This window comes from Onychostruthus taczanowskii, unplaced genomic scaffold, assembly GCF_017590055.1.
Source record: "Onychostruthus taczanowskii isolate IOZ18803 unplaced genomic scaffold, ASM1759005v1 scaffold76, whole genome shotgun sequence".
Taxonomy (NCBI): domain Eukaryota; kingdom Metazoa; phylum Chordata; class Aves; order Passeriformes; family Passeridae; genus Onychostruthus; species Onychostruthus taczanowskii.
The window spans coordinates 1,343,295-1,355,865 of NW_024505450.1; the positions used below are offsets into that span (position 1 = coordinate 1,343,295).

Genomic DNA, 12,571 nt, shown 5'->3' on the forward strand with positions numbered 1-12,571 from the left:
ACATATGACCTGAATCTTCCTTGAAAATTACTGGATTGTGGAGGGAAAAGTAGGGGGTTGAAGGATGTTAAAGGAGAGGTTACTCTGGGTTGGTTGGAGAGGGGTTGCTTGGTTCCCTTCCTTGTCAAGAGGGATTGAGACTGCCCAGATGAGGCTGTTCCAGTTTCCCTGTGGCTTTGGCTCAGCTGCTTCACACACAGAAAAACCCAAACTCCAAACTCTGACAGAATCTGCCTGCTGGAATTGGGTTCAGGGGAGACTCAGCTGATCTTTAGTGCCCTTTGAGAGGAAGTAGAGGATAGTCATGGGAGGAAGCAAGTGCAGAGAATATTTTTTTTTATGTTACTTATCTGTTTTGGAGTGGTTGAGTTTGTGGGTTTTGGTTAGGTTGGGTGGTTTTGGTTTTAATTTGATAGAAAGCTTTTGAAAATACCAACTCTTGAGTGCTCGAAGCTGGTGCTCACTCTGGGAGCATTCATAGCTTTCTGTTGCTCAGAAAATGCCATTCTGTCTTGTTTATAGACAAGTTTTATTTTCAGAAGATCAGACTTATTCCCCTGATGTATAGTTTGAAGGCATTTCTAAAATAATGAGACTCAGAAAATGTTGACCCATTGGATTTAAACACATATGCTTTTATTGAATTGCTTTCCAGCTGTTGTTTACAGTCCTTGGGATGTCTATGCTACTTCAAAGACTCTTTGAAAGGGAATTTATTTAGAAGAAAGCCTCATCTGTGGGCCTGAAGCTGACATCCAATGATCCTTGCTTTTCCTGGAGAATATATAGGCACCTGTAAAAGTTGAAAACAATTTATTTCCAAGTCAGGTTGTTTTGCTCATATAGACTTGCAGTGTTCATTTATCATCTGTCCAAGGAAGTCAGGAAAGAAACACTTCCTAAACTCCCTGTGACCTTTTCTGTCTTCATGGATTTCATGGTCCCTGGAGAAGCACAGCAATGGATTAAGTACCAGTTAGCTGGGCTGCCAGAGCCAGGGAACTGCTGCTTAACAATCCTCTGTTGGAATGGCAGCTACACTGAGCAGAGTTTTAAAGAGAATCATCTCTCCTCTTACTTATTCAGCACTTCTAATTGGTCTGCATGCTGAATTTGAGAGTAAAATTGAGTTTATTATCTATGCAGATGTCATCAGATACAGCTTCAGGGTTCAGAGCTGCCTTGTTAAGTTGGAGAAGCGAGCTGAGGAAAAAAGTAAATACAGGATGAAATTCCAGAAGGACACAAACAATTTCCTTCCTTGCATAATAAAACATGGTCAGATATTGAATGCACCCAGTCTGTTGATGTCTGTAATTTGGTGCAGATTCTCCTTTCCACAGCACCTGCTGTAAAAATAAAAGGGTTGACAAATCACCTGTAGCTGCTGATGCTGGTTGTTCCTCATCTGTGTGGGTATCCCACCACAGCTGTGCTGCTAAAAGCCTTGGTTACTAAAGTTCTTGGAAAAATACTGGAATCAGCTTGACTGGGTTCCCAGCTCTTCCATTTTAAAGATAGGCTTGGTTTTGCTGCTTTGTGGCTCTCTTAGAGATTGCTTTGGTGAGTTTTTTTGGAGTTTTAAGTGGCCTGGCATAAAGTTCACCCTACGAAAGTTAGTTTAAATTCTTGTTTCTTTCCCCAAGGCTGAAGCATTGGTCTCCCTGTCAAGGGGGGGCCTCAGCTGGTGCTAAAATCTCTTGTGTTTGGGAACATACCAAAATGTCCCATATTGAAATAGCATGGATTTTGTGCTTCAGCTTTTTTCCTCCTGTTCGTATTCATAATTATTAATATCTACTAATTTCTGCATTTTAGAGTGTTTAATTTGGGCTTTTTTGAGATTGCAGAAAAGATGCTGATCTACCTGGGTTTGTTCCTTATTGCCCTTCATGTTTAATTTGAATTGGATTGGTTTGGAATTGTGACACTTATTTCAGCTTCTTCAATGAACCATCCCTTCTCCCTCAGTAATTTTCTTCTAAGAAACACAGAATTTTTTCCTAAGAAAATTCTTCTAAAAAGTCTTAAGAATTTTCTTCTAAGAAATGTACAAAATCCAAGTTAAGTTTGGTGTGGTGTTGTTCTGTCCCACTCCTGAGTTCTCCAAACCTTTGATGTCTGTTGTGCAGTGGCACTTTGTGCAGAAAGCTCCGTGTTTTCTTGTGGCTGCTACAAGGCAGCTTTTTTCAGCCTTCAATTCCCAAAGTTACAGCAAATCTTCAAAGCTATTTAGAAAGTCTTACATCCCCTCTGGTGATGGTAGGTCAAATGTAATAGGCTCTGGGTGTTAGGTACTTTTTTAATTACCTGAGAATTAAAAGTAGTATTCTTAAGGAATTTTTTTTACCTTCTAAGCCGAAAATTCCTTTCTGGAGTACTCGAGCCTTACCCAGCCTCAGTGTGAGCTTTAGGAATCTCTGACTAATACTTCAACTTGAAAAGATTTTTTTGTTTTTAATTTCTTCCTCTCCCTCCCTTCCCCAGGGCAACAGCCATCCTGGCATACTTACCCCAGGAACTTCTAGGTACTTCGTGTTATGAATATTTTCATCAAGATGATATAGCACATCTTGCAGAATGTCACAGACAAGGTACGGTTCTTAATAATTCAGGAAAGAGATTTTGTTCAAAATATTAGAAACAGTTGTTGTGTTTTAAGGAAACCAAGCAGACTTGAAAAGATTTGGGTATTGCTGTTTGTGAATGCTTTAGTCAAGAGCGTTGTGTTGTATGTGCCAAACACTGTGATTATCTTAGACTTGCATGGATTTGTAGGGAATATTTGAGGTTCAGGCTGGGTGAGGGGGATGAGGGAGGAATAGCATTTTTCTTGAGGGATGTGGGGAGGAATTATCAGGGTTTTCCCTGATAAGGGCTCTATTTATGTTGTGGTGCCTGCTTGATATTAATGACTTGCTTTCTACCTGTCTTCAGTTTTGCAGACAAGAGAAAAAATTACAACTAACTGCTACAAGTTTAAAATAAAAGATGGCTCTTTTATTACGTTGCGGAGTCGCTGGTTCAGTTTCATGAACCCTTGGACCAAAGAAGTAGAATACATTGTCTCCACAAACACAGTCGTTTCGTAAGTGCTTTTCCCTCAGCAGGTGCCTGGGAATGCCCATGGCTTTGCCCTTTTCTCTTGTGAGATTTGACCTAAATATGTATGACAGTAGGTGTCTTCTCCAGACAACACCCTGGGGAGAAAGGGTTTAGTTTAAAAATTGCAGTAATTTAATTTCTGGTTGTTAAATCTTGCAGAAAATAGAAGTATTTTCTTTATTTGGGAAAAGCTGGGATTTGGTCTTGGTAGGAACATAAGGGGCATGCATTTCTTTGCTTTGCAGGTATTTCCCCCATTTTTCCTTTCTCTTGAGGTGACTTCTCAGCAGAATAGTTGCTGTAGAGGAGTTCTGTGCTGAGAAGCTGTTGGGGTCCTGCACTGCACACTTTGAGGTGGAGCAGGGTGGTTGATTTCTGTTATTTATCCAGCCCTGGTGTCAGTCACAGAGGTGACACTGCTGAAACCCTGAAGCATTCCATGCCAAAACTCCGGCTGCATGACCTGGGTTTTAATCACTGCCAGAGTTTTCCACCTGTAGGGTTGTCTCTGCCTGATTTTTCTCATCCTTGCACTCCACAGCACCACGGTCCTGGACAGCGGGGACGCCGCCTTTCCCCAGCTGGCAGCGTCCCCACACAGCATGGACAGCGTGCTCCAGGCTGGAGAAGGTAACTCCTGGGCTCAGGAATCGCTGGCTCTCCTGCCTTGGGAGCAGCTCATCCTGCCCGCACACGTTTGCTTCCCTTCTGCACTGAGATTTGTTAATATCCTAAGGAAAATGAGATTTAGCTTTGGGTCTGAGCCACGCCTGCTGAGGGTTGCTGTTGTTAAATATGCATTTCCAGATGCATTATCCATTCTGCATAAGCAGTGCTGAGGCCTTTCCTGCCCTCTCACTGGGGGCTTTTCTCTGCTTGGAGTATATCAGGCTCTTTCCCAGTGCTCCTCCCAAGTGGAGGTGTTCTTTCCAACCTCCCAAGTGTGAAGTCACATTACAGTAACAGCTCCTAACTGCTCAGACCTCACTTTCCCTTTCACTTTTCGATTCCTGCAGTTACCTGCAGGGGCTTCATTTGCAGTCATCAGCTGCCTTGGGTTTATCTCCTATTGAGTGGAATATGCACTGGCAAGTTCTTCACACAAAGCAGAGAGCAAACATGTTTGGAGAAGAGCCTGTTTGGGCACAGAGCGGGGCAGGTCTGACAAGGCCATGCTGTACCAGATCTGGACAAGAAGTAGCACCAGGTGCTCAATTCTGAAAGAGAACAGCCAGATTCTAAAAGAGTTGGGGACTGTCCTGTCCCTGCTGGCACAGAGGGACATCTGAGACCCAGCACAGCCCAGTGCAAGCCAGACTTCTCATCCATTTGAAGGCACTCAGCAGTTGCTGGAACTGTCAATAAATCCTGTTCAGGTCCTGAAGCCACTCAAAGCCCTGTGGAGAAGGTTTGCAAGCTTTTCTCTGACCTTAAAATTTCTGCTCATTTCAGGTGGCCCCAAAAGGACCCATCCCACTGTGCCTGGAATTCCAGGTGGAACAAGAGCTGGGGCAGGTAAAATAGGGAGGATGATTGCTGAAGAAATCATGGAGATTCACAGGTGAGAGAAAATGGTGTGAAGTTAAATTGTTTTATTCCTGTTCTTTAAGAGGAGTTAGACTTCCTTAATTTCCTCTGAAAGAACAATTTATTCAAGCTGAATAAGGAATGATCCAACTGTACTGAGACAGCTACAGATTCCTGTTCAGCCTCCCTGAGGCAGTCAGCCCCCACAGGGAAAGCATGAAGTTACAGCCTTCCAGCTTCCTGCTGCAAGAGACTGATACTGGCATTTCTTTGCAGTGGTGAGGATGAAGGCCTGTTTACCAGAAAGAGGAGTTAAAAAGAGCAGCTACCTAGAAACAAATCCATTCCAGACTGTTCTTTTCCCAGTGACTTGAGGCTGTGAGTGGCACAACCTTCAAATGCCAAAGCTATTGACTGTGTGCCAAAACAGCAATGTTTGTTTTCGTGCAGCCCATTTGCTCAGATGCTTTTGGGGCTGTTAGATGTGCATGATGAGCTTTGCAGTTCCCCTGCAGCTCTTGGAGCAAGGACACAATGCTGGGGCCTTGCCATGGCAGTCAGGCTGTGGGGCTGGGTCAAGCACAGGGTCACTGAGGGACTGTGGGGATCCACAGCTGCTTCTCGTGTTCTCACCTGTGTGAGCAGCTGCTTTCAGTGGGTACCACTTCCATTTCTGTTGGCTAAAAATCCCTTTCCCCACTGATTTCCTCTTGGGAGCTGTGTTCCCTTTCCTGTAAAAGGGGTCTCACTCAGCAGATGTTCAGGTAGCAATTTAACCAGACTGAGCTGCAGTCCAGGAACACATTCAGTCTGTTTCCCACAGTTTTGTTCCTGCTGCAGGCAGGAGACTCCCCCTGTCCTCACTTCAGGCAGCAGCAGATCTATCCCTAAGGCTTCATTCCTCTCTGTAGGAATAGGAAAAAGGGGAAAGATGAAAAGAAGAAAAACATGGCTGAATCATTACTTTGAAGCTTAACCATCCCTTTTAGTAGCTGTAAAACATTTAATTAGCCCAAGTGAGTGTAGTAGCGCAGTTAGCACCCGTGTTTGCATTTCAGTTCGGACCCTGGGTTAGTTCCAGTCCTTTTTGAGCAGCTGTTACTATTTTCCAAAGCTGCCTTCTGTTCAGCTTTCCCAGGGGAACTCTGCCAAGGAGAAGAATCCCATTTCCATTGCTTTTCTCTGTACCTACCCCTCCTCCCTTTGGTCTGGAGATTCGTTGGTGCTTCAGTCAATACATTATTAATGATGTTTGATCAGGCTATGGAAAATGGAAGTGAACAATGTGGCTTTGCGCAGTTACAAATCATCCAGTGGCCTTCTGTAGCAGGAGCTCACTGGAGGAGTCTGGGTTAGTGTGACTGAGGCAGCTGGAACTCTTAGCTGGTGGAAATTGAAGCAAAATACTCAAAAATGAGGCTTTCTTTAGCAGCCAGGACCTTTTCCTTCTGACTCTGTGAAGGCTGTCCAGAAAAATACAGGGAGGCAGTAAAGCTTGCAGATCAAGCAGGCTGGATTTACACAGGCCTCTTGGTCTGGCTGCAAAGCCCTGCTGCTCCTGCTGGTGTGAGGAACACTGAAAAAGGGAGATTACAAAAATGAAGCTCCTGCTTTTTGCATCTTATGGCACCTGATACCGAAGTCAGTATTTAAAACTCCAAGTCTCTGAGCGGCTTGTAAACGCATGCCCTGTTTTATGCATGTTCTAGGATAAGGGGATCATCACCTTCCAGCTGTGGCTCAAGTCCCCTGAACATCACCAGCACCCCCCCACCCGACACATCCTCGCCAGGAGGGAAGAAGGTAAGAGCAAGCTTCCCCCTGGCTGGGGCAGCCAGGGCAGGGGACGTGGGACTGTGCTCAGGGAGCAGCTCCTGCCTGCTGGGCTGGAAAAGGGGCCCGGCCGAAGCGCTGCGGTGGTCACACCCCCTGCACAGCACTGCCTGGAGGCAGCCAGCAGCACGTCCCAACTCCAGCAGTGTTCGACACTCAGCCGCCCTTTCGGTTGGATGTTTGCAGCAGAGCTGCAAGGAACGGCTCTCCCCGTGTCGCTCCACCCTCCAAAAACTCTCTGACACCCCGTGCTGGTGGAGGCTGGCAGTGCTGGCACTGGAGCAACGGCTGTGCCCGAGCCAGTGCCAGCGGTGTTCCTGAGCACAAACCAGCACAGCTGGGTGCACGGGCACTCAGAGTTATTTTTAAGTCAACGCCATGCACCTGCCTTGCTCTAAGATTGCTTGAGTAGCACTCAGGTGCCATTACCAGCACTGAGCCACCTGAACTCCTGTCCTGGCCGCTTCCAGCAATCTCTAAATGCTTATGGAAGTTTTATCCAAAGCAAGAACACTTACCCAGATCCTTATGCACTGCTTCAGACTTACTTAACCTTTTTTTCTCAGAAATGATGACTTGCTTGTAAGAATTGCTTGTACAGGAACAGACAGTAAATATTTCTGTCTATTCCCAGCTTTGGTCTTGAAATAAAACACCAGGTTGGAGCAGTTACAATTCTGGTAATAGTTATTCTTTCTTCTTCTGCCCTGCAGTATTCAACATGTCACAGAATAGGGGCTGCTGGCATGGCATAAAGGAAAGTGCAGGCGGAGGGTTGGGTGTTTTCAGCACCCCCTAGATATTTCTCCTTGTTTAGAAGATCGTTTGTTATAAACCACAGGGTTATTTTGGGAAGTTCATCTACCCTATATTAAAAATTTCAGGACAGTTTAAAACTTAATGCACCATTTCATGCTGCTTTAGAGCTTCTGTTTTGTCTTTCAAGATCTTGAATGGTGGCACTCCAGACATTTCTTCAGCTGGGCTGCTGTCTGGGCAAATCCAGGATAATTCTGGCTACCCGTATTCCGACAACTCCTCTATCCTGGGTAAGTGAAGTCACACGTGAGCACCCCCAGTACCAGCTGAACACACATGGACGCTGGTTGGTTTTAGCAGTAATTTGCTTTCGCCACCTGCAGGCTCCAGCTGAGGCATAAAGCCCACAGCCACGCACTCTGTGCCCAAAGAGGCGCCTGGCAGCCTGTTTTGTGAAGTTCCTTCATGCTGGAATTTCCTTAGGCAGTGCTTGGAAGCCTCTTTTCCTGAGTCAGTGTGAAGTAGCTCAGCAGCTCTCCAGCTGCTGCAGTGTTGTGTGTGCGGTCTGGCACTCAGGCTGTCCCTGTGAGGCGCGGTGCCCTTGCTGGGGAGCGCCCCGGTCCCTCCGGGGCTGTCCCCGGCCCCAGAGGCCGGCCGTGCCCCCGCGGGGCGCTGCAGGGAGGGGAGCGGCCCCGCTGAGGCGCTGGCTGTGCCGTTCCTGCAGGGGAGAACTCCCACATCGGCATGGACATGATCGACACGGAGCAGGGCTCCAGCAGCCCCAGCAACGACGAGGCGGCCATGGCGGTCATCATGAGCCTGCTGGAGGCCGACGCGGGGCTCGGCGGCCCCGTGGACTTCAGCGACCTGCCCTGGCCCCTGTGAGCGACCCAGCGCCCCACAGCCAAGTGCATTTACTGCTGCAGCTCCGCACTCTGGGAAACCCGCGGCACCGAGAGGCTTTTATGTGGGAACTTCATAAAAGCTGCGTCAGAATGCAACCCATCCTACCATGTGTAACTTCAGACAAAGTGGAATAACCTGCTACAGTGTTCTGTGTTGATTTGGTTAGCTGTGTATAGCTTGCAATACTTGTATATTTTGGATTCTGTTGTTTGAAATTTTTTTTAAATCACTGTGCGACTCACTGGCATCAGTGGTAGCTTTTATATGCAAATGACCATTTCAGATGTATGGTGTGTTTTTACACTGCAAAACAGTCCCCATGTGGATATTTCTTATACTAATTGTACCATAAAGCTGTTTATTCTTTCTTGTAAGAATCCTTTACTATAAATATTGTTAAAGTGTAATGTATTAGACAGTTAAATATTTTTAAAATAAATGTTTCCCTTGTTCTAAGATGGAGCATTTACTTTGATAAATAAATTTGATAAAACCCTGCTGAAGGTGCATGCTAGAAGCACTTGGTATTTATCATTCTTTAGCCTTGGGGGAAAAGGGAGGAAAGCCAGTGCCTTACCTACACTTAGATGACTTTGTCATGACAATATTCCCCAAGAAGCTATTGTTACTTATTCCTACATTCAAGCTGATCCTGAGAAAAGCACAACAGGCAGGTGCATTGAAATAGGCTAATTATCTTTAAGAAACACTTGTTTTTCACTTAATATTAATCCCTCCCCTGAGGAAACAAAAGCAACTACTGGCAAAATTCGTAATTCACAGATAATTCAAGCCCATTAAAATAATGGAAACTTTATTTGCATGAAAAACTTGTTTACAATCATTAATAAATGAAGAACGAACCATTTGCATTTTCCTATTTCATGACACTTATGAAAAATGTATTAAATAAATATTTGTGAACAGCTTAAGGTAAGGCAAAATTTAAGATAAAGCCCCTGTCCGTTGTTCACAATTTTTGAACATGGCTCACGCTGCAAACAAGTGAAAAAATTCACTAAAGAACTTGAACAAGATGTTACATGGGTCATTGAATCGCGTCCTCAATCCAAAAACCCAAGAGTAAGTAGTTTTGTGCTCAACCATATACAATAACTTTAAAAGGGTCAATCTATTCAGAGCAAAACTATGTACAGTTAATACCTTTGATAGAAGCACTTTGTTAGTATTGTGCAATACATTTATAAAAAATGGCTTCAAATTCCATTTCTCAACCATTTGTAAAGTGCTACTATCAATTCCCACTCTGCTTCCTAACCCCGCGCCACGACAGCGCCGCGGGGCCGCGGAGCGGGGCCAGGCCAGCTCAGGAGTCACCACCGTCACAAACCTACCGGTAAACACGGACACGAACGTCACCGAGCCCAGCGCCGGGCTGCGCTCCTCCCACAGCGACCGGGCATCCCCCGGGGCCGTGCCAGGTCCCTGCCGCAATATCCTAAACACCGGAACACAATGGAGAAACTGGCGTTGCAGCGTGTATGAGCTGGGTACGGTCACTGGAGGAGCATGCTTGCGGTGGGGCAGCGCCATCAGAGCGGGGGGTTCTGGCCCTCGGCCTCCGGCTCGCTGCTGCTGGGGGCGGGGTGCATGGGCAGGATGTCCAGCTCGTCCACCTGCGGCGTGGGGTGCATCACCACCAGCTGGTCCTGCGGGATGTCTGCTGCTGCCGCCGCCAGGTTGGTGATGGATTTGCTCTTCACGCACTGGAAGTCAACGTGCCGGCTCTTCCCCTCCTCCTTCTCCCACGACATGCGGATGAACGGCCTCTGCACGTAGTTGTAGATCACCTCCGGCCTCCCGCCCGGCCGCTTCTTCACCTTCTCCTTGTACGTGGGGTAACCTGGCAAAGGCAGGAGCACGGCAACATCAGCACTGACTGTACAGAGCACAGCCCCACCAGCGCTGTGGGGACACAGAGCACAGCCCCATCAGCACTGACTGTACCGAGCACAGCCCCACCAGCGCTGCAGGGACACAGAGCACAGCCCCAGCCGCGCTGACTGTACAGAGCCCAGCCCCACCAGCACTGCCTGTACAGAGCACAGCCCCAGCCGCGCTGACTGTACAGAGCCCAGCCCCACCAGCACTGCCTGTACAGAGCACAGCCCCAGCCGCGCTGACTGTACAGAGCCCAGCCCCACCAGCACTGCCTGTACAGAGCACAGCCCCAGCCGCGCTGACTGTACAGAGCCCAGCCCCACCAGCACTGCCTGTACAGAGCACAGCCCCAGCCGCGCTGACTGTACAGAGCCCAGCCCCACCAGCACTGCCTGTACAGAGCACAGCCCCAGCCGCGCTGACTGTACAGAGCCCAGCCCCACCAGCACTGCCTGTACAGAGCACAGCCCCAGCCGCGCTGACTGTACAGAGCCCAGCCCCACCAGCACTGCCTGTACAGAGCACAGCCCCAGCCGCGCTGACTGTACAGAGCCCAGCCCCACCAGCACTGCCTGTACAGAGCACAGCCCCAGCCGCGCTGACTGTACAGAGCCCAGCCCCACCAGCACTGCCTGTACAGAGCACAGCCCCAGCCGCGCTGACTGTACAGAGCCCAGCCCCACCAGCACTGCCTGTACAGAGCACAGCCCCAGCCGCGCTGACTGTACAGAGCCCAGCCCCACCAGCACTGCCTGTACAGAGCACAGCCCCAGCCGCGCTGACTGTACAGAGCCCAGCCCCACCAGCACTGCCTGTACAGAGCACAGCCCCAGCCGCGCTGACTGTACAGAGCCCAGCCCCACCAGCACTGCCTGTACAGAGCACAGCCCCAGCCGCGCTGACTGTACAGAGCCCAGCCCCACCAGCACTGCCTGTACAGAGCACAGCCCCAGCCGCGCTGACTGTACAGAGCCCAGCCCCACCAGCACTGCCTGTACAGAGCACAGCCCCAGCCGCGCTGACTGTACAGAGCCCAGCCCCACCAGCACTGCCTGTACAGAGCACAGCCCCAGCCGCGCTGACTGTACAGAGCCCAGCCCCACCAGCACTGCCTGTACAGAGCACAGCCCCAGCCGCGCTGACTGTACAGAGCCCAGCCCCACCAGCACTGCCTGTACAGAGCACAGCCCCAGCCGCGCTGACTGTACAGAGCCCAGCCCCACCAGCACTGCCTGTACAGAGCACAGCCCCAGCCGCGCTGACTGTACAGAGCCCAGCCCCACCAGCACTGCCTGTACAGAGCACAGCCCCAGCCGCGCTGACTGTACAGAGCCCAGCCCCACCAGCACTGCCTGTACAGAGCACAGCCCCAGCCGCGCTGACTGTACAGAGCCCAGCCCCACCAGCACTGCCTGTACAGAGCACAGCCCCAGCCGCGCTGACTGTACAGAGCCCAGCCCCACCAGCACTGCCTGTACAGAGCACAGCCCCAGCCGCGCTGACTGTACAGAGCCCAGCCCCACCAGCACTGCCTGTACAGAGCACAGCCCCATCAGCACTGGCTGTACAAAGCACAGCCCCAGCAGCACTGTGGGACACAGAGCACAGCCCCAGCAGCGCTGACTGTACAGAGCACAGCCCCATCAGCACTGACTGTACAGAGCACAGCCCCAGCAGCGCTGTGGGACACAGCACAGCAGCCGCTGGCACTGCCAGTGCACATGGCTGTGCTGTGTTCAAGTCACCTCTCCCTGTGCCCCATCAATAATGTCCATTTTACACATTAGTGCAGGGCACCAGCATCACAGTTTGGTGCCACAGCTGTTCCTTGTCAAACCAAGAAATGCCAGCAGAAATAATCTGCTATTAGCCAGCATTTCAGGCAGGGCCAGTTCTTGTTTAGCTAAAAGGCTCCCACCTTGTTCAGTTGAAATTAGTTATTTTAGGGCTCACCACTTAAAAGCATTTGCTTTTTCTTGGCAAATTACAAACGTAACTATGACAACTTGGTAAGTGAATGATAGAAATCCTGCTAATTATAAAGGCTGGATTCTAAAATATCTGGGTCAGCAATCAGAAGAAAAATGTAATGCAAAGAAATCCAGTTCTTACATTCATGTTAAAAATCAGATTACTCAGTCAGATATTAGAGAGCAGCCTCCTAACTTACGTGATGTTTATTTCAGATCAGTATTTCTTTTCATTTCACTGATCCACTGGATAGTTTTGTACTTCCTGAAAGAAAATGTCTGCCTGACACATAACATGACATTTTTCATTTTGCTCCCTGGAAAGAATACAGCCCAAGAACACAACATCCAAAGCTGTACAAATGCCTTGTTACTTCAGACAAAGCACAGAGAAGATTTTGTGGAAACTAAAGGGCAAAGGGCATGAGATGCAGGTCATGAAGGCAGTAGAAAGCACCTAAGCTGTCTGCACAGAGCCCACAGCTTGGACAGCAGTCTGGAGCCCATAGTCAGGTTTCTAGCTGGGTACCATTCCCCCTCTGGCCATTCTGTCACCAGCCTCAGTAGGA

At 48.8% G+C, this 12,571-nt stretch overlaps 2 protein-coding genes across 14 annotated transcripts in view; one reads left to right on the forward strand and one right to left on the reverse strand.

Moving 5' to 3' along the window:
* Positions 1–8,628, forward strand: part of ARNTL (aryl hydrocarbon receptor nuclear translocator like) — a 49,545-nt gene extending 40,917 nt beyond the window's left edge. For all 8 annotated transcript variants that reach the window (XM_041423312.1, XM_041423308.1, XM_041423311.1 and 5 more), the window contains 7 exons: positions 2,488–2,594; positions 2,938–3,088; positions 3,647–3,735; positions 4,558–4,666; positions 6,342–6,435; positions 7,412–7,514; positions 7,949–8,628. In XM_041423312.1, the coding sequence (XP_041279246.1) occupies positions 2,488–2,594; positions 2,938–3,088; positions 3,647–3,735; positions 4,558–4,666; positions 6,342–6,435; positions 7,412–7,514; positions 7,949–8,109 (814 nt within the window). In that variant the 3' untranslated portion in view covers positions 8,110–8,628. The remainder of the gene's footprint in view (positions 1–2,487; positions 2,595–2,937; positions 3,089–3,646; positions 3,736–4,557; positions 4,667–6,341; positions 6,436–7,411; positions 7,515–7,948) is intronic.
* Positions 8,629–8,927: 299 nt separating this feature from the next.
* The window catches only part of BTBD10 (BTB domain containing 10), a 28,693-nt gene continuing 25,049 nt past the window's right edge, over positions 8,928–12,571 (reverse strand). For all 6 annotated transcript variants that reach the window (XM_041423319.1, XM_041423316.1, XM_041423314.1 and 3 more), the window contains one exon: positions 8,928–9,994. In XM_041423319.1, coding sequence (XP_041279253.1) covers positions 9,684–9,994 — 311 coding nt within the window. In that variant the 3' untranslated portion in view covers positions 8,928–9,683. The remainder of the gene's footprint in view (positions 9,995–12,571) is intronic.